Below are 20,357 nucleotides of genomic sequence, written 5' to 3'. Positions count from 1 at the left end.
TATGCACAGAGTATAAATGAGAGGAAACTCTGGTGCACATCTTCTTCATCTTCTTCCTGGAGAACAAGTAACAGGAATTTTACCATCACATTTATAAATCATGACTAGCGGTAGATGAAAGAAAATGTAATTCAACATGTGAGAACAGTGTCTTATGTGCAGCAGTTCCAAATCATTAGCAGGTAAAACCTACCGTAGTGTATTTCCCAAGCTGACATAGGGAGGGGAAGGTTTCTTGATGCGCTTTTTTGATTTTCTCTGTCAGGTCATCGAGCTCGGCTGTCATTTCGTAGTTCTCTATGCACTCCTGTTTCAATGGTTCTTTCTTCTTTTTGTTTCTGTCATTTCTGACTGCTGAAGAAGAGATGAAGAAACTTCAGACACTGGCTACTGAGCTCAAAAACTCCCTACAACTGAGCCCGAGTGTGCGTGAGCAAGGCTGTTTACTCTGTGTATTGTATAAATTTTGAAGTAGATACATAGAAAATCGTAGTAACTGTGCACACTAACATGAGCAACAAATGAGGGAAGAAGGTTAACATTTTTCTGTGCCAAGATTTGAAATTATATCTGTGAGGTCTACAGGAGGTGGTAATCCTAACCTGAAGCTTATACTCGTTCATCACTATTACTAAAGATGAAAATAATAGACAAAAACTCCTAAGTGTGTAAATTAAAAGGAAACATTATCACACATTTAGACTCTACCAAGCCAACCACCATACAACATAGTTGCCATGTTTTGGTTGGCACTTGTAACATGAGGACACACAATTTAGAGGAATGTGTAGTTTTGCCAATAGTCCCTAACAAGGAAGAAAATGGGACTGAAAGATTCCTCTGACAACGCATTGGGAAGGAGGGACACTAGCAGTCAGTATAGATTTGTTTAACTGACTGCTTGGCTTCCCCAGAACAGTCAGCTGATGGTCCTGCTTGGAGAATATAGACATGAGGTTGTCTTCAAGTCAGAATGAGAATGTCCAAATCATGTGACTGTCATATGTGTGGACAGCCTATTCCACTAAATTCGAGGCCACTTTCTCAAAATTTAAGAAACAAGTAAACACATTTAACCTAAAAATTACATAAGTGAAACATTTTCCAAAACCCTACTAATTTTAGTTTTTTTTTGCATAAACAACTTATTACGTTTTTGCAAATAATACAAAAGGAAAAAGGGTTCCATGTACCCTTCATATGAGTAGGTATTAACAGCATGGCTTAAACAAGAGAAAAAAATATATAAGAAAAAAAAAAGACATTCTGTTCAGGAATCCTTACAAGAACCTGTTAAATCGGAGTTCCACCCAAAAATGTAACTTCCGCTCCGGTGTCATATTTGGCACCTTTCAGGGGCGAGCAGATACCTGTCTAATACAGGTATTTGCACCCACTTCTGGGCATAGATAGCCTCATTATCTGCGGGTATCTACGCCACTTTCCCCCCCCCCCCCCCACTGCCTTCTGGGATACACACGGGTCCTAGAAGACAGCAGGGACTATTCGGATCGATCAGCACGACTCAGGCATGCGCATTAGGGAACCAGGAAGTGAAGCCGCAAGGCTTCACTTCCTGATTCCCATACCAAAAATGGCGGCCGAGAGATGGGTTGATTGCAGGTGCCCTGGACATGTAAGTGTCCTTATTTTAAAAGATAGCAGCTGCAGTATTTGTAGCTGCTGAAAAAAATCGGCGGACCTCCGCTTTAAGCATAAACAGCATATGTGCGGGTGATACTACTGATTTATAGTATATACTTTCACTAAAGAAAATGGCTAATGGTCACTGGTAAGTTTTTTTTTTTTTTATCCTAAAATGTTTATTAACCTGCAACAATATGCGGCTAACAATGTGAAATATCAGAATTTCTGTGCTACATATAAAGATATTTCAGTTATTAACAAGGCCATTTTTTCCATCTTGGTTAGAGTAGGCAATCCGTCTGCAATTTTTTTGCCATCTTTGTCCCACCAAGACACTGAATGTGAGAGGTAATCTCTTGAAAGTGAGAGAAATTACCTCCTAATATGATAGCCATCAGGACAAATTCACATCTGTGAATCTCCCAGCAGGGATAAATGACTTTAGATACATTTTAAGGATGCTAGGTTTTAGGTTACCAATTCATCTAATTACTTTTAGAAATAGGTCAACACAAACATTTAAATATTAATTTTTAAATAAATAAAACTGTTAGTGCCGGTTTACACATGGGCAACACGACCTCCAGTGTGACTTTGCGAGACGACTTCAGTTTATCAAACAATAATCAGCTCTGTGGGAGGGAGGGGTTTGACTGAGAAAACAATTTTCTCTTCCTGTGAAGTTGCTTCAGTTAAGACAGAGATCCGACTTTGGAGGCAACTTCCATTAAAATCAATGGGTACAAGTTGCCTTAAAGTAGTACAGGAATCTTTTCTGAATTTGGAGCGACTTCAGTAGTGTACATTAAGCCGGCTCTCATTCACTTCAATGGAACTTCTCATGTTGCGCGACTTGGGGGCGACACAAGTCGGATCCCAAGTCGCTGTAGTGTGAACCGGCACTTAAGGATAGTTTATGAATTATTTTCCATAAAGCAATCAATTCAGCTTTACTTTCTCTGTCTCAGGATAATTATTGAACCTGAAATTCAAGGTTAAGTGTGATTTAATGAGGCCATACACTGTTCGAATCTTGGCTGGTTCAGCCGAGATTCGAACCATGTTTGGGTAGGCTTAATGTACTAAGTTGATCGATAGATTATCTTGGGTACAACCAGCTTGCTGGATTTTAAATACGATGATTGCTAGTGGCTGGTATGGTTGCTAACAAAAATCATGACTTCCTCTGTGGTTGCAGGAAAGACATTTGCACCATATATGGCTGGCCTTAAAGGGTCACTAAAGGAATTTTTTTTTTTTAGCTAAATAGCTTCCTTTACCTTACTGCAGTACTTGTTTCATGTTCTCATTGCTCGTTTTTGCTTTGAAGTAGCTGTAATTCTGCTGTGATCTCCACACTTCCTGCTTGTCTGGCTCCTTATGAAAAAACTCATGGGAGCTTCTCACTGTGGTCTGAGCTGTGTGTCTAAAACTCCTCAGAACCAATCAGATTCATTTTAAAAACAAAACACTGCCCTGGATTTGTTTGTTTTTGTTCTGTGGGTCTCTTTACTTCACAGAAACATTAAACCAGGTTAAAACCGAAAGTGAAACTACAGGCACATTATATGATAGAATTTAATTTATTTTTAATCATTTTTAAAAGGAATCAGTTAACTTTTATGTCTCTATACCCTGTAAACAGTCATTTCAGCAAAACATTTTTTTTTCCTTTAGTGACCCTTTAAGTCTCACAGTTGCTGTCCTGTCAATTGCTTGACCTCAAGCTGATAGTGTGAAGGTGTATTAATCTTTTTAATAGAATTGCAAAAAAGGCTCAGCTATTTGACGATATTGTAATGCACTCCCTGAGGAGACAGCAAGTGTTACCAATGTAAGGTAATGCAACTGACAAGGATTTGACTGTGAGACCTCAGGGTCTCCTCGAATATGACTTCCAGCTTTGAGAGTTCATTATCATGCAAAGTAAGTAAAGCTAAATAAATAGTAACGTGTATGTCAACTTCTCTTTATTGCTCCATTCTGGTCTGATAAATATATAATTGAAGGTGTTCTGAAGGTGCAAAAAAAATAAAAACCTGTTAATTAATACTGAAATCCAGTGAGCTTCCTATAATCTCTGACTGTGCTGCACTGAAATTTCAAGCAGTGTTATCAACTCTGCCAAGTTCAACTCCGGAACCCCTCTCTCTATGTTATGGAGATGAGAAGAGGGGGGATGTTCTGTAACTGCAACACACCTCCTGTCTTAAAGTGGGGGTTCACCCTAAAATTAACTTTTTGGCTAACCTATCTCTAGCCTTAATAAAGGCTTGTAGCGTTGTCATTTTTTTTTTATGTGTACACTTACCTGTCTTCAGCCGTACTTCTGGGTCTTCTTCCTTGCGGGGAGTGGGCGTGTCGCTCCTTTTCCCCGATGGGGAGCTCTGCATAGATGATTGACGTGCGCGTCATCGCCTTCCGAAAATATCCGACGGGGACTCGGCTCTTTACGGCGCCTGCGCCTGCCGTGTAGAGCTGACTGCGCAGGCGCCGTAAAGTGCCGAGTCCCACTCGGATATTTTCGGAAGGCTATGACGCGCACGTCAATCATCTATGCAGAGCTTAGGAACGCCTACTCCCCGGGGGAGCGAGAACCCGGAAGCCGGTGAAAACGACGGAAAAACGTAAGTACAGACCGAAAAAATAAAAAATCCAGCATACTGTTAATGTCAGCAGTATGCTGGATATAACAGTCTATAGTTTTTTTAGGGTGAACCCCCACTTTAAGGTCCGTACACACGATCGGATTTTCCGTTGAGAACTGTGTGATGACAGGCTGTTACCGCCAACAAATGTGTCTTGTCGGATTATCCGGTTGTGTATACAGAAGTCCTACGGACAAAACTCCAAAAGTACAAACACGCATGCTCGGAAGCAATGCTCACCATAACACAACATTAGCAGAAGTTGCCCAAAGGGTGGCACTAAAGAGCTGAAAAAACACGTAGTTTTGTGTTTGTTGACAAAAGTCCTACAATTGGTCCGCGGAAAATCTGATCGTGTGTATGAGGCTTTAGGGTGCTTACGTTACACCAGTCAGGAGAGCTCTAAAAGCCGATTGGAAGAAAGAGACACCCCCCTTCACACAGAACACAGGAACAGAGCTAAGGCTGTCAATCAGCTGGAGCTCCCTCCCCTGTCTCCATTTTTACCTTGGTGTCAGGAAAACTTGTCAGAAATTACATCTTGCTTATAGGAGGAGGAAGGAGGCAGCGGGCAGAAATTACCTTTAGTGCTCAGGATTTAAAGAAGTACACACTATAGAGGGATATGCTTTGTTCCTATTTAATGTCTGAGGTTTACATTCACACTCCCGTGTTTGTAAAGAGCCACAGACAGAGACAGCCTCATCTTGAAACAGCACTCTCGCCTTCCGGCTGTTATTATTATTCACGATTTATATGGCACCAACAGTTTACGCATCGCTTTACAATGTAGAGGGAGGACAGCACAATTACAGTACAATTCAATACAGAAGGTATTGCTCGTAGAGCTTACATTCTAAAGGGAGGGGGGGTGAAATAAAAGGTAATAGCGTTAGACTGTTAGACTGACATCTGGTTTCCCTGCAATTGGCACTTGCACATGTGATGTAAGCAGTGCCCGCTCCCCAACAGGAAGTGGCACAGAGACTGTACCGCAGCTGTAATTTCTAACAAGGTAAAAAAATCATTTTGAACCAAAATTAGATATTAAAACACTGAAAGTTCTGATATAAACATTGATCTAGGAGGAACAAATGAGGGTTTAATACTACTTTAAATGTGCCCATAGTTATGTTCCTTTATGTTTAGGATATGCAATTTTACTATGCCAAGCATTTACAAATATGTGATTATTGGCCCAGATTTGTGGACTCTAAAAGATGATAATTAAGTCGTTTACAGTTTGACCAAGATATTTTGAAATGCTGGCATCCCCCACACACAACAGGATCGAAGGTTTTAATGAACTATGAAGCCACAGTTTAGGTGATTTTCATTACATTTAACTCTAATTTCCCATACATTAATATCACTATCACAGTAAGGATGTTGGCTTTTGGGATTAGAGCGTAGCCTTATTAGCCAACTGACAGCTTCCCTGAAACTACTTAGCTCAATAGCTCTCTGCTGCCTTTCTCGTACACACATTATTTAGGACAATCTTATGAACGGCTGCCAAGGACTCCCAGATACGAGGAAATGATTCACCCGGGAATCACTTTTCTGCTTGTCTGCTGCGGCTACCACTTTCCTTGCAAATCCTTTTCTGTAAAACCGGATCTGAAAATCCAAAACTCCCAAGCATATCACAAAACAAACATTTCCATACATTGTGTTCAATACTTCCAGACAACTGCTACTTGTCTCAAACTCTGATCATCTGTTCTTTCACCTTTCAGTGTATTTAGACATATTGGGCCAGATCCACGTAGCGGATCGTATTTTTATGCAGGCGTAGCATATCCTAGTAACGCTACGCCGCCGCAACTTTGAGAGGCAAATGCTGTATTCACAAAGCATTTGCCTCTAAAGTTACGGCGGTGTAGCGTAATTCTCCCGGCGTAAGGGCGCGCAATTCAAATCTATGTGATGGGGGCGTGTTTTATGTTAATACGTTGTGACCCTACGTAAATGACGTCCGTGGAGGTATCCCAGTGCGCATGCTCGAAATTAAACCGGAACAAGCCAATGCTTACAACGGTGACGTCATTCTACGAAAATCCCTATTCGCGAACGACTTACACAAACGACGTAACATTTTCAAAATTTGACGCGGGAACGACGGCCATACTTAAACATAGGATACGCCTCATATAGCAGGGGTAACTATACGCCGGAAAAAGCCGAACGCAAACGACGTAAAAAAATGCGCCGGCCGGACGTACGTTCGTGGATCGCCGTATCTAGCTAATTTGCATACTCGACGGAAACGCCACCTAGCCAGCGTAAATATGCACCTACGATCCGACGGCGTACCAAGAGGTACGCCTGTCGGATCGAGCCCAGATTCCGTCGTATCTTGTTTTGTGGATACAAAACAGAGATACGACGCAGGAACTTTGAAATTACGCTGCGTATCCATAGATACGCCGGCGTAATTCGTTTGAGGATCTGGCCCAGTATTATTAATATTTAGGTACTTATATAGCGCCGTCAATTTACGCAGCGCTTTACATATACATTGTACATTCACATCGGTCCCTACCCTCAAGGAGCTTACAATCTAAGGTCCCTAACTCACATTCATATACTAGGGTCAATTTAGACAGAAGCCAATTAACCTACCAGCATGTCTTTGCCATTAGTTTGTATATTATTACTTATGTTTAGATTAAATACTGATTTTGCAATACTGATATCTGAACTCAACCATAACTGCAAAATATACATTTCTTTAATGTCTTTATATTGTTATACTTTCCAGGGAATACTATATTGTCAAAACTTTTTTCCTTTCCAATAAATCAAAAAAAAATCTAAATTTAAAATCCTATATTAATTTCCACATTGAATTTCAATTATGTTTAGCCTATTCCAATTATTCTGAACAAGCTCAAAGTTTTAAAACGTACTTGTGGCACAGCAAAAATTAGCCACCCGTCATATTTAGCAGGTGTGTTCACCTGAATGGGACCATTGCATCCAATAGTAATTATGGTACAGCTTTTTAGGGGTTAAAACAGGCAGTGGGGAGGCAAAATAACACCCTCCTCAAGTGTCAAATGCCCTCTGAAAAGCCTTTCACCACAGATTGCTCTTCAGCAGGCAAAGCTCATGTAAATGAGCCCTTACTACTTTGAGTTGTAGTCACTATGCCCTGTGAGATTTCAGATTTCACAGAGCCTGCCTTCGGAACTGCAGAGGTGCTGAGAGGAAGAGTTTCAGGAGGCAGTCAGTATAGGAATCACATCAGCAAGGTACCATGGGATATATAGTCCTTAGAAGTTGAAAAAAGCAAAGGAAAATCTGCAAAGCATGCAGGAAATCTGGGAAGTTGCGGAAAGAGATTGGCCAGCATATAGGCAGCATTCCCAACATGAAAAGGAGATTCACAAGTAAGATTATATTGGCTCTGCAAAATAACTACTGTTTGTTTTGCTATTACAATGCTAATATATGATTAAAAGTGTATGCTGTGACCAAAGATAGCTTGTAATTTGGGCATAAACAGCCATGATCAAGGGTCAACCATTAGTCCAGATTTTAAGAGATCATTGGTAACGTTCTTGCGTTCACACAAGTCCAACTTTCTGTCTAAGTCCTACTTTATGTATACTTGTACATCTACGAGTGTGTAATTACTGCTATCACAAAGAAAAAACGTACTAGCTAAAACTAAAATTGACTTTGACAGTTGGAACTGAACTGGACTTGCTTGTAGAGTTAGGTGAACCATAGCTGGGGGAAAAAGGGCACAATGACCCACCTCAGTACAAACATTACTTTATATGAGGCAATAGGGTAGCACCCTGTCGCAAATAAAACCAGGAACGCACTAAACACCAATGTGCAATGAACTCTGTAGGTGTTCAATGACACAGTAAATCACGGTTGAGAGATCAAGACCTAAAAACAAACACACTGGTTATATATGTTCAATTGATTTGGCAACTCATTCTATGATCATCAAAAGATAAATCTTGGAAAGGTGGCTCCCTGACAGTGAACACATGTCTGCTCTTTGAAATATCTTTATTGGCTGTCAGGAAAAGTCAGTGCAACAGCAACTGAATCAAATGCAAACACACAACTGTTTTTAACATGTAGGGCAGGGATGTAAAACTCAATTTCATCGTGGGCCGCAACAGCATTATGATTGTTCTCAAAAGGGCCGGTTGTATCTGTAAGATTAGATGTCCAGCACATCCCATGTCAAGAGCCACCCCACCATCAGAAGTTCCCCACCATCAGAGTCCCCCACTCTCCCTTACATCACAGTGCACCCCCCTTTCCTTATGCTGCTGCTGGGAAGAAGTTGGATGCATTGCTTGAAAGCAGAAAGTAGGGGTGCGAGGGCCACATGAAATGGCCTGGAGGGCCGGATTCGGCCCGCGGGCCTTGTGTTTGACACCTGTGATGTAGGGTAAACTCTGGACAAATTGACAGGAGACTGAAGAAGGTAAATTCTTGAGAGACCCGCTTCCAAAAGTGCTCAAAATATATAATTTCATCAAAACACAAAAAAGTTTGTTAAGTGTCCAGTATTGTTTAAAATGAAAGAGGAAGTAAACTTCCATATATTGTTTGTACCTATAGGTAATCCTATAATAAGGCCTACCTATAGGTACTGTAAATATCTCCTAAATGTGCACCATTTAGGAGTTATTTACTGTATATGCAGTTGATGACGTCATCGGCACATGCACTCTGAAGGAACATCCACTTGTGCAGTTTCTTCAGAGCCCTGTGCTGTGACCACCAGCTCCCACCAGTCACCAGGGCTTCAATTGCGATGCATACTAGTACATTATGCCTTTACTTTTGCAGGTTAAAAAAAAAAGAACTAAAAAATAAACACCACTTTACTTCATCTTTAAAGGTTTGACTGGGTAAACCTGAATATAGTTGCCACCCTAGCAAGCAATATGAAAGACCACTGCTAGCAGTTCTGCCTTTAAATACTACTTTTAAACACTATACATTTCAGAGGCCATGCATAATGATGACCTTGTGGAACCAATTAATGGTGGACATAAATCATCAAAATCAGACTGCTACTGTAAATATTAATGGCTGTTACAATTAATTTTTCTCCCAGGCTCAGCCAAAAGTGTGTCTACGTTTACATCTCAATTATGTTCCCACACCTATTGATTTCTATGTTTCTGCCAGTTTTTCTAGCTAATCAACTAGTTATATTTGATGCAAAGATATATATATATATATATATATATATATATATATATATATATATATATATATATATATATATTCATATTGTGAATGCATATTTTTATATATGTCATTATGCTGATTCCACTGGATATACCAAAGCAGCAGCTACTTAATTATTTTGATTTACTGTACTGTGTTAGATAAGATAAATGTTTATTTTTTGCATAAACTGCCATATTTCAGTTCCCTTTTGCACACTTGCAAATAGTTTTAATAAAAGAGCGCGCCGGGGTAAATCTGTTACATTCCTGCTGGCTTCATCAGATTATTGCTGAGATTTGTAAGTAAAAACCATCCATCTGGCCTCACCAGCCTTGCTTTTACACACACTCAATACTACAGAAAATTAGATTATTCTGATTAAAACAAAAAAAGTGAAAAATGCACCAAACATTTCCAAGACTGATAATCCATCACTATTCCCAGCCCGACTGTAATAAAAATAAATCAGAAGCCGGCATGTTTGAACCTAATTTTTTAAGCATGACATTTTCTTCTGTGTTTCTTTCTTAAATGTCACCACATTCTACGAGACTGAGTGATTTTGTCCCCAGGGACAGTCAGTCATTTCAGAGTCTGTGGCTACAACTCAACAGCCAGGGCTCATTCTGTTTCTCAGACATCACTTTCATCAAAGGTACAACAGATCATCATCAAAATGTTAATATCAAAAGAAGGTAGTACATATGGCCTATTAAAGGGTCATCAACCCAGGCTAATGAAGTAGTCTAAACCTACTAGACTTTTGTCTGTTAACATTATTAAAAAAAGAGGAATGTGAGTAATGAAATAGAAAGCCAATGATAATCCGGTGGACTTAATGACCCTGAACTATCAGACTGACCCATTTCCTTTCATTCTCTCCTAAGATAAGCGGTACTGGCAGGGTATGCCATCACTGCTTATCTCCTTTCCTCTCCCCATTTCATGGACATGGGCATGTTCAGCTGAGCCAAACGTTTCTGTTGCTTGGCCAACTGCCCTTCTGTGCCCATGGTAGTACTATGTCCACGACCCTTCATCAAGAAACACCTATCAAGAGTCCACTGCCCCTGGTATGGCAAGGAGAAATGTAAATAACCTTAGAGAATTGTTGCTTGAATTCTAGGACTCCCTTCACGATTTTTCTACTTTTTAATTCTAAAGCACCGTGTCTCTTCTTGTTTGCTGAAGGCAGTAGGTAAACTAAGGCAGGCCATACAATATACACATTTGAGGTGGATGGGGGAATTACTCCCGCTGTGCTATTGTGTTCACATGGCGGGGAGCCTTCCCCGCTGTCAGAAAATAATGATCACAATTACTGATAAATCAATTTCTGTACAACCAGGGTGCCCATACATGGATCAAAATTGTATTGGTCCCTGCTAAACCAGCCAAATGTCGGTCCATGTGTGGCTGGCTTATGTGTGCTGGAAACCAGGATCAGAACCAGGATTAGTTACTTACTATTCAGGTAAGATTTGACTCAGAAATGAATGTAAGTCCATGTCTGAGGCCAGAATTCTTTACAACCCCAGTCTTTCAACAGTGTTCACTGAAAAGTGTGCCTGGGCAGAGTACCTGGCTGAATAACTCAGTTAGTGGAGGTGACAACATTTGTAGGCCACTGTCTAAATACAGTACGTTACTGAACAAATTTAACTTTATATCTGAGAACACAGACCCGTACTTCTGTTGTTCGGCCACCATTTGCTTTATTCAAAGAATCTGTATCCCATGTCACTTCCAGATTTCACATTCAAGACAATAGATGACATGAATATTTTTGTCTATACTGTTAATATTCACTTTTGCTGTCCACAAACATGCTGCCTTGATTGCTCAGCCCCTCTTAGAGCTCGTTCACACATGCATCCTGTGTTTAAATGGCGTTTAAGAAGTGTTTTTTAAAGCCTCATAAGCACCCTGCTATGAATATTACAATGGGCATCACACAATTCAGTAAACAAAGGTGCAGCAGGGTTGTGTTATGTAAAAAAAACTAGGCAGCAGTGGAAAAAAATTGGCCCTGCTTACTGCAGTCTTCAGGCCGAACACAGTGGTCCCCTGCATTTACTCCTTAGGCCCCGTACACACGACCGAACATGTCTGCTGAAACTGGTCCGCTGACCAGTTTCAGCAGACATGTTCGGCCGTGTGTACGGCCGACCGGACAGGTTTCCAGCGGACATTTGTCCAGTCGACCGTTTTCCAGCGGACAAATTTTTCTTAGCATACTAAGAAACATGTCCGCTGGAAGCCTGTCCGTAGGACATGTTCAGTCGCTGACTCACCTGACATGTCCGATCGACTGCCATCCCTCGCATGCGTCGAAGTGATTAGACGCATGCGTGGAAGCTTTGAACTTCCAGGGCCGCGCACATTGCCGCGTCATCATCGCGGCGACGGCGCGGCCACGTCCCCGCATATCGTGTACGCGTGGATTTCTTTCGGATGGTGTTTACAACCATCAGACAGAAATATCCGGGCAGACATGTACGCTGAAAACGGTCCGGTGGACCGTTTTCAGCGGACAGTCCGTCCGTCTGTACGAGGCCTTAGATGGCACTTTGATAAGGGATGGGGAGGGCATTATGCAGGCATTTGTTGACTACTACTCACACTTGTATTCTCCTATTCCCTCTATGAGACGCAGGTCCTTACTGACTTTCTGGAAAACGTCCAGATTCCAGTACTAAACAAATTGGAGAATGGGGGTAGTGGCGCTGCCTCCCCTTACAGACAAGGAGGGGAAGAGAGGGAAAGATAGGACCCTCAGAAATATGTATACAGCGAGCGGCCATAGCGGCTCACTGTATCACTCGGCCCTGCCCCTCGGCGCGCCGCGTCACTGAATGTGATTGACAACAGCGCCAATGGCTGCGCTGCTCTCAATCCATCGACTCTAGCCAATCAGCGGACAGGCTGAGCGGGGAAGAGGATCTCGGGACCACACGGGACTTTCGACGGGTCAGGTAAGTAAAACGGAGGCTCGAGGGGGGGGCGGCAACATCAGATGTTTTTTCACCTTAGTGCATAGATTGACATTTACAATTCCTTTAAGCTTTACTATAAAGCAATGACTTTGTGTGTATTGTGAACTGGAACCATTTACACAATTTTTTCATGACATACCCTCCTCGCTAAAAGCTTATAAACGTATCGTTACTCCACACCCACTGAATGCAGCTAAATGTCTTATCCTGAGGTATTGAAGACAAAATATCTGCCCTACCTTAGAAGATTGGCGGAGGGAGGTCGAGAGGCTTATGGAGGCAGAGAGATGGGTTTGTACAAGTCAGCAAAGGGAACAACAATTCTTGGACATCTGGTCTGGGTGGATGTATTATTCCTCAGAATTGGAGAAGTGTGATTAATCATCCCTGTTATATTAGAGTCCTAGAAACAGCAATGATATTGATTGATAACCTGGGAGGGCAACATTGCCCCTGTCTGCCAAGGGTCGCCCCTATATACAGCTACACATTTTCAGTCAGCATTTTGTTAGCTTGTTTTGTGACCTAGCTATTGGTTGAGACACTTGCACAGAATTTTTTCTCTTTAAAGTTCTCAAGAGTTATTGAGAGTTGCGCTTGTTTGTTGGAGGTTTCTATTTCTATCTTCCTCTCCCTTATTCCTTTTTTTTTATTATTTCTTTCCTTTGTCTTGTTCCCACTTCCCTCTTTTTTTTTCTAATTTATTTTTCAGGGGTCTGGCCTCCTGTGGCGATCAGAGAAATACACAAGCCCAGTTAGCATCACTTTCATTGTATTACATGTAAACAGAAGTGTTCTTACCCGTAAACAGAAGTGTTCTTACCCGTGTGGTCTAATCCAGGATGACTTAAGTTATGACTAATATTGCTTGAGCAGGTTTTAGCTATGGACCAACTGTAGGGGTGGGGATTCCTTTTTATAGTTATAATGAATGCACAATGTGGGGTTGATATGAACATTGTTCTTATCAATGGGCTGTACTAATGTTGTTCAGCAGTGATGTCTGCCTTACAAGTAGAATGTACCATGGTTGGTTTTACTTGTATGTTCTTGTCTTTATTTCTGGTATCTTTATTCACTTTGTATGGCTTTTTGGAAAATACTAATAAATACTGATTATACAGATGAAATATCTCTGACTGATATTATATATTTTTATTATTTATTTTCTGTATGATCCCTGCTTTTATCCTGAGGTTATTTGCACAGTTATTCCTAGAAGGAATGTATTGCCAACTTGTACTACTTCTATTGATGTTTGCTGAATGTTTTTTTGTGATGTTATGATATCTTGGTGGGGGGGGGGGGGGGGGGCAGAACATAGGAATCTTCTACTTGTCCTTATATTTCTGATATATGGGGGTATCACCTCATTAGCTTTGTCATTTACTCTTTTGCGGCAGGAGGTTTTTATAGGCCCATGTTCTGTGGGGCAAATGTTTAATTCTGTTTGTTTTTGTTATATTTTCGTAATAGTTTTGTGTTTCCGCTACAGCAGTTTTTTACATTATTGTATAATTGTCAAAACATAAATAAACTATACTTTGCAAAAAAATAAAAAAAAATTAGGCAGCGTGCCGCTTTCAGGAAGCATCTGTGTTTATCAGCTGCCTCCATAAAGTTCAATGGTAGCCCGCCATAACCGCACCTGTAGCATTTACGACATGTTAGTGAAGCATTTGTAAAGTGATAGATGGGTGCTGGGGGGGAGACAGTAGAGGTTCTTGCATCCTTGCATGCACTAAGAAATAATAGAGAACTAGGACAGAGCAGCTCCAGGCATGGCATGTTGGTACAGAGCAGCCTTGTGGTAACACCATTTGCTTCTGTGTGCAGTCAAAAATAGCAAGCCAGGCATTGAGCATTATTGTCAAAGGCAAAGATTTTTTGTGTCAGCTTAGTGTTGATTCCAGCAAGAGTCTGTGACAGAAAGCGACCTCACCAGCAAGCATAGGTACATGGATAAGACGTTGATGGCAAGTGTCACGAAGGCAGATATTAATGTATCAGTAGGCAGATTTAAAGCCTTATATTGAGACAAATATCAGCAATGGAATCTGCTCATTGCAAATCACATGGCAGGGGGCTTGACAAGGTAATCGTCTTCAGAAATGGCAATAAAGAGAAAACTTAGACATGACCTCCACAAAGTTAAAAGAAGACGTTCTTCTGCTGACAAAGGATGCCTCTCATCAGTTGTGGCTCGCGTCTTTTGAAGTCTAACAATCTCAAGAAGAGCATCAAATGCAGACACCTTCCTGCAGGTATAATTAAAAAATCTTGGAGGTACGCAAGCAATTTAAGGTAAAGGTGATGGAAATGCCCCTTGGAAATTCTCTGTGAAACAATGGAAATCACCCAATACAGGTGAAACACCCTCCTCTTTTTATGCTGGGCCATTTGTTCCTTGATTATCTTGAAGTGGACCAAGCCCAGTGTCAAAGAGGTTAGAGTATATGAACCAATCTTACAGAGAATTAAAAAAAAAATGCCTGCTATCACACTACAACCTAACCACATCACTTTTATGGATGCTTGACAAGCTTTCTTGATGCTTTTTCAATGCTTCAATAACACTGCAAAAAGGTGCTAAAAACATGTTATAAACGCTTTAGGAATGTTAATAAGTGTTACTTCGTTCTTCATAATCAACACACTTGTGAATGAGCTCTTAAATTGAAAATTATACAACTGAAATTTCACCCTACTCGTCAACAAATATATGATTTTATGGCTAATGGCCTATTGTTTTTTATATAGATAATTGTAATAAAGTTATTGTACATTTTTATTGTATTTTTGCTGATGATTTACATACATTGCCTTCAAAGTACATTGCCTCCAACCTATATATTTGAATGTACGTTTTGATTTAGGGATGGCGACAATGTAAAACCAAACCACTTTCACTATTTTTGGATTTGTAACTCTATAAATGTAATTCCTGTTCACGATTTGCCTAGTGTGCGCCTCAGATTTAAAGCATAACACAAAAAAAAGGGTCCACAAAGTGAATGCAAAAAGCAATAATGTGTGCTAATTGCAATCTAGAGCAACCATATTTTAGAATGGTAGTCAATTTTTATGTTGACTGGACTGAGTGGTAAGCATTACATTGCTTAGCTGTTTTTAAATATATTAAAAATAACAAAAAAGTATAAGCATAATATAAAAATCCAAACTTTTACAAGGTGTTTTTTTATTGCCTCGCCTACACTTGTATGACAGGTTGACTTTTCTGTTACTTGGCTCTCCTCTGATTTAGCAGAAACAAGATCATGGTATTAAATGGCAATCCACAGTAGTAATTAGGAGGTTGGCTTAAATGGTGCCTTTTTGTCAGTCAAGGTCAAACTGCCTCAAATCCTCCTTTGACCTGGGTCTCATATATATTATTTATATTACTTTCCACAGCCTTGCAGTTTTGCCAGCACCGTGAGGTTCAAATTAAATCCTTTAACATCAAGACATAAATATGATTTGGAGGGTGGCAACATGGATATAAGAGTTTAACTTGTTTCTGGGAAGTTCCTGAGATAAAATGAGGCTTTTAACTTGTGATTCAGGGAAAGGCTTGCTGGCTTCAGAGGCTGCTATTGAAGTACTTGCAGGGGAATTTCTTCTTGTGAGAGAAACAGCAGCTCATCACATGGAGTTAACTCCATAAAATAACGTTTTCTACTTGGATTAACTGACCCAGTTTTCTTGGCTCAGAAATGGAAACAAAGGCTGTAACTTGGAAGTCAGATGACGTCTGAAATGGAGTAAAGAGTTTGTGTGTTTTGCGTGGCTTTCTAGATAAGAAGCTGTCCTTTTCTATCTGATACCTTCGGGATCCATTCGGGAAAATAAATTCAAGGCTGCAAACAGTAGTAAGAGATAAACAGATCAGTATGAAGGTCACAAGAACGTTTAAATATTACAATTACCTATATTATTTTAATTTTTTTTTTGTGGCCCTTTGACTTTTGTGGTATAGAATTATAGATTAGCTATAATTACCCTATTTTACCCTCCTTGTGACGTTATCAGTCTGTGCATACAGGTATATGAATTGTATGAAGAGCTAAAGGCACATACTGTACAGAACATGCAAGCCAAATAGTTACAAGAGGATGCTACAGGCCCACATCAATCCTGCATTCAGAACCTAGCACATCTCTTATAGCGAAAGGAAGAAGTGTGGTCCAGAGTTATTAGACTGAAACATACTGTATTAGTAAAAGCATCTGAATTTAAATATTAAAGTGGTTGTGAAGATTTTTTTTTAATAAAAATAACAAACATGCCTATAATTACCTACTCTGTGCAATGGTTTGGCACAGAGCAGCACCGATCCTCTTCTTCTAGGGTCACCCACCCCTACTCCAGGCCCCTCCTCTTCATTGGGTGCTCCCAGGGAAAGGTGCTTTCCCTGGGGGTACCCATGCATGCTCACTCCCGAGTACCGCTGCTGTGTTCGTTGGCACAGACCGCGGGACTAGGCCTAGCCCCCTGCTTCAGTGCCACTGGATTTGATTGACAGCAGCAGGGGGCCAATCTCTCCCGCTGCTATCAATCTGTCCAATGAGGAGAGAGATAGCGGCAGGAGCCTCTGTGCTCATGCATATCGCTGAATCGGGCCCAGATAAGGAAAAGGCGGGGTCTGGGGGGCAGCTGCAGCAGAGAAGGTTTTTAAACCTAATGCGTATGCATTAAAGGGGTTGTAAAGGGGTATGCATTAAGGTGAAAACACCTGGCAGTGACTGGCCCCCCTGCCCCCCCCCCCGTTTTTCTTACCTGAGCCCTGGAATTTCCCACGGTGGAGAGGCGCTGTCCCTCTGCCCAGGGTTCTCGGCTCTTGATTGAATAGATTGATAGCAGCGCAGCCATTGGCTCCCACTGCTGTCAATCAAATCCAATGATGAGTGTGCCGGGGGCGGAGCTGAGTCCTACATTCAGCATCTGTGGACGCCGAATGATGGACTCGGGGGCGCGCCCACAATGTGACCCCCCGGGAGAACTTTTCTTCTATAAAATGTGCTCTTTTTTACTTCACCAAGTAAATTTGCCAACCGCTCACCATAATATTAGACCCCGATATTTCAAACGTCAAATTACACGCAGTAATTCACAGTGCAGCAGGATGAGTGAGACTCAGTAAAATGACAAACGTCCACCGCCAACACCCTATACTAATCAAGGCTTACCAGAAGGATTGACCTCAAATGCCAGAGGCCAATATTCTCTCTTGTATGGATATTTCAGAAACACCAGCCAATGCTGTATTCATGGATGATGATGTGCAAAGGATGATGTATAAATATTCTCAAAAAAAAAAGATAATCATATACACCATCTGTGTGGATTGTATGGGACAATTAATTTAAAATGTAGTAAAAACAGTAAAACACATATACAAAAAATGCCATAACAATAAAATTGAGCTTCTAAGAAGTCCACAAATAGCACCAAATAGTAAGTGTGTGCGCACGCAACCTATGTAATGTAACAATGTCAGTGTCCTAAGCTCCTACTGACGTATTCAATCACAAGAGGATGTGTTAAGGGGCAATGCAACGACCTCTTGTGATGCAATGATAAATAGGTACTTAATGTATTGAGATCTGCATTAGATACTGCTCCATGTTCTATTAAAGAATACCTGTCATTGTAGGAATATTTAGGCTGCCACTACTAACCTCCTCCTAAAAATGGCAATTCCTAATTGTTTCTGTCTTCAATAGTTCAATAACTCAGGAAAAACATGAAAGTCTGAGAAATGTCAGAATCCCTTATCTTTATACTTGTTCCGGGTCATATATTCCGAGCCTACATATTTTTCTTATGCCAGGTTATCTTTAATCTAACCCAGCCAGCCATGCAACCAGAAAATGTGTTTACAAAAAATAGTAATAATAAAATCTTTCACTCCTACAAACTTCTGAGTTGACAATGCTGAATTTACCCCATCAAAGCCATTTTCATCAGTAGAGGATCCCTGGTTACTTGGCCAAGTTTCTAGATCAAGGGGAGGCAACATTCAGCGCTCCAACTTTTGTGAAAGTACAGGTCCCAAGAGCAATGGCAAGACTCTTAAGCCTTGTACACATGACCGAGAAACTCGACGGGCAAAACACATCGTTTTCCTCGTCGAGTTCCTTGTGAAGCCTCGTACACACGGCCGAGGAACTCGACGTGCCAAACACATCGAGTTCCTCGGCCAGTTCAGCACTGAAGCCGCCGAGGAGCTCGGCGGGACGAGAGCTCCCATAGAACAACGAGGAAATAGAGAACATGTTCTCTATTTCCTCGTCGAGCTCCTCGTCGGCTTCCTCGGCTGAAAGTGTACACACGACCAGTTTCCTCGGCAGAATTCAGCCAGAAACTCGGTCGGAAGCTGAATTCTGCCGAGGAAACTGGTCGTGTGTACGGGGCCTTAGGCTGTCGAGGAACTCGACAAGCCAAGTTTCTCCATTCCCATCAAGGAAATAGAGAACTTGCTCTCTTTTTGGCTTGTCGAGTTTCTCGACACTTTCCTCGACGAAAATGTACGCACGACCGGTTTCCTCGGCAAAAAAATTTCTTGCCGAGAAACTCGGTCGTGTGTACGAGGCCTGACATAGGAATTACCCCCAGAGGAAGACATGTGATGGGATTTAAACTTTCAACACAGCTTGATTGTCAAATGTTCTTCCGCTGTTTTAGATACATCCAAACCTACGTTTGTCTTAACCGTCAAACCCAACAGAAAGGAGTGAAAAAAATGATTTGCCTCTTCAGCCTCTACATAGCTCCTTCGTGCAGCTTTCTAGGAAACCCATGTCACCTATAACAGAAGTTAGCAGTTCCTTTGAAGGCCAGAAATCACACAATATCTCACACAACCTGCAAACAAAATGACCTAAAACCAGATCATATTTTTGTCCAAAGGGTCGAACCCAACAGAAAAAAACTGAAAAAAATTATTTTCCCCTTTAAATTGTAGGTATGACCACATAATCCTATTTTGTTTATCATTGGAAATGCATACAAATAGGCTAAACACAAACAATCTTTATTTGCTATAACAATTATTTTCAGCATTGACAGCCTATGAGAGTCACGCGGTTGAAAATAATCATTATGGCGACTAACACGTGCATTATAGTGAACTGAGATCGCTATCACAAATCGGTACTAAAAACCAAAACACAAACATCATCACAAATACTAACTGAGCTGCTGTTATCGCTCCGGACTAAATGTATGGTGGTCCAATCACGGGGTCTTTGATCTTGTCGCACTAATTTCTGAAAACCAAACGAACTATGACATTGTAATTGTATGCCTATTTCATCCACAGACTCTCTCAGTAAAGGGTTTGACCTTTCCAGACCTTCTATTTGTCATTTTCCAAGTCACTCTGATTCATTATGGCAGAGTGTCCCTTCTCAAGTCAAGCATTTAGTATCAATATATTTAAATATGTATATAAAAATCATCCTTTTTGTGACACCATTAACATTTTACTACAGTATCATTTATGCCCTATTACACTGAACAGATTTTTGATAGCTACCTAAAGTGTTCCATATTTATATTCTCCTGTCACTTTCAATAAAATCTGAAGCCATTGTTTGGTGCTATGGTATCTCAAGACAGATATCCAGACGTCATCCAGTAGTACCCCTTTTAAACAATACAATATATATGTAACATTTGGAATATAGAAATACGAATATTGTGTAATTGAATGTATGATTACAGATAACCTCACTGTAAAAATACGAACTAGTTGTCATTTTGACCCTCTTTCTTCAAGATTTAGGTTGTTTCAAAAAGTATGCAAAAAGCACACAAAGACAAAAGATTAGCATAACAACCAGAC

At 40.8% G+C, this 20,357-nt stretch overlaps 1 protein-coding gene across 2 annotated transcripts in view; it reads right to left on the bottom strand.

Annotated features, from left to right (window-relative positions):
• The window catches only part of RARB (retinoic acid receptor beta), a 696,217-nt gene that overhangs the window by 92,561 nt on the left and 583,299 nt on the right, over positions 1-20,357 (bottom strand). For both annotated transcript variants that reach the window (XM_040353005.1, XM_040353006.1), the window contains one exon: positions 194-354. In XM_040353005.1, coding sequence (XP_040208939.1) covers positions 194-354 — 161 coding nt within the window. The remainder of the gene's footprint in view (positions 1-193; positions 355-20,357) is intronic.

This window comes from Rana temporaria, chromosome 5, assembly GCF_905171775.1.
Source record: "Rana temporaria chromosome 5, aRanTem1.1, whole genome shotgun sequence".
Taxonomy (NCBI): domain Eukaryota; kingdom Metazoa; phylum Chordata; class Amphibia; order Anura; family Ranidae; genus Rana; species Rana temporaria.
This window is presented reverse-complemented; position numbering and strand designations above follow the sequence as displayed.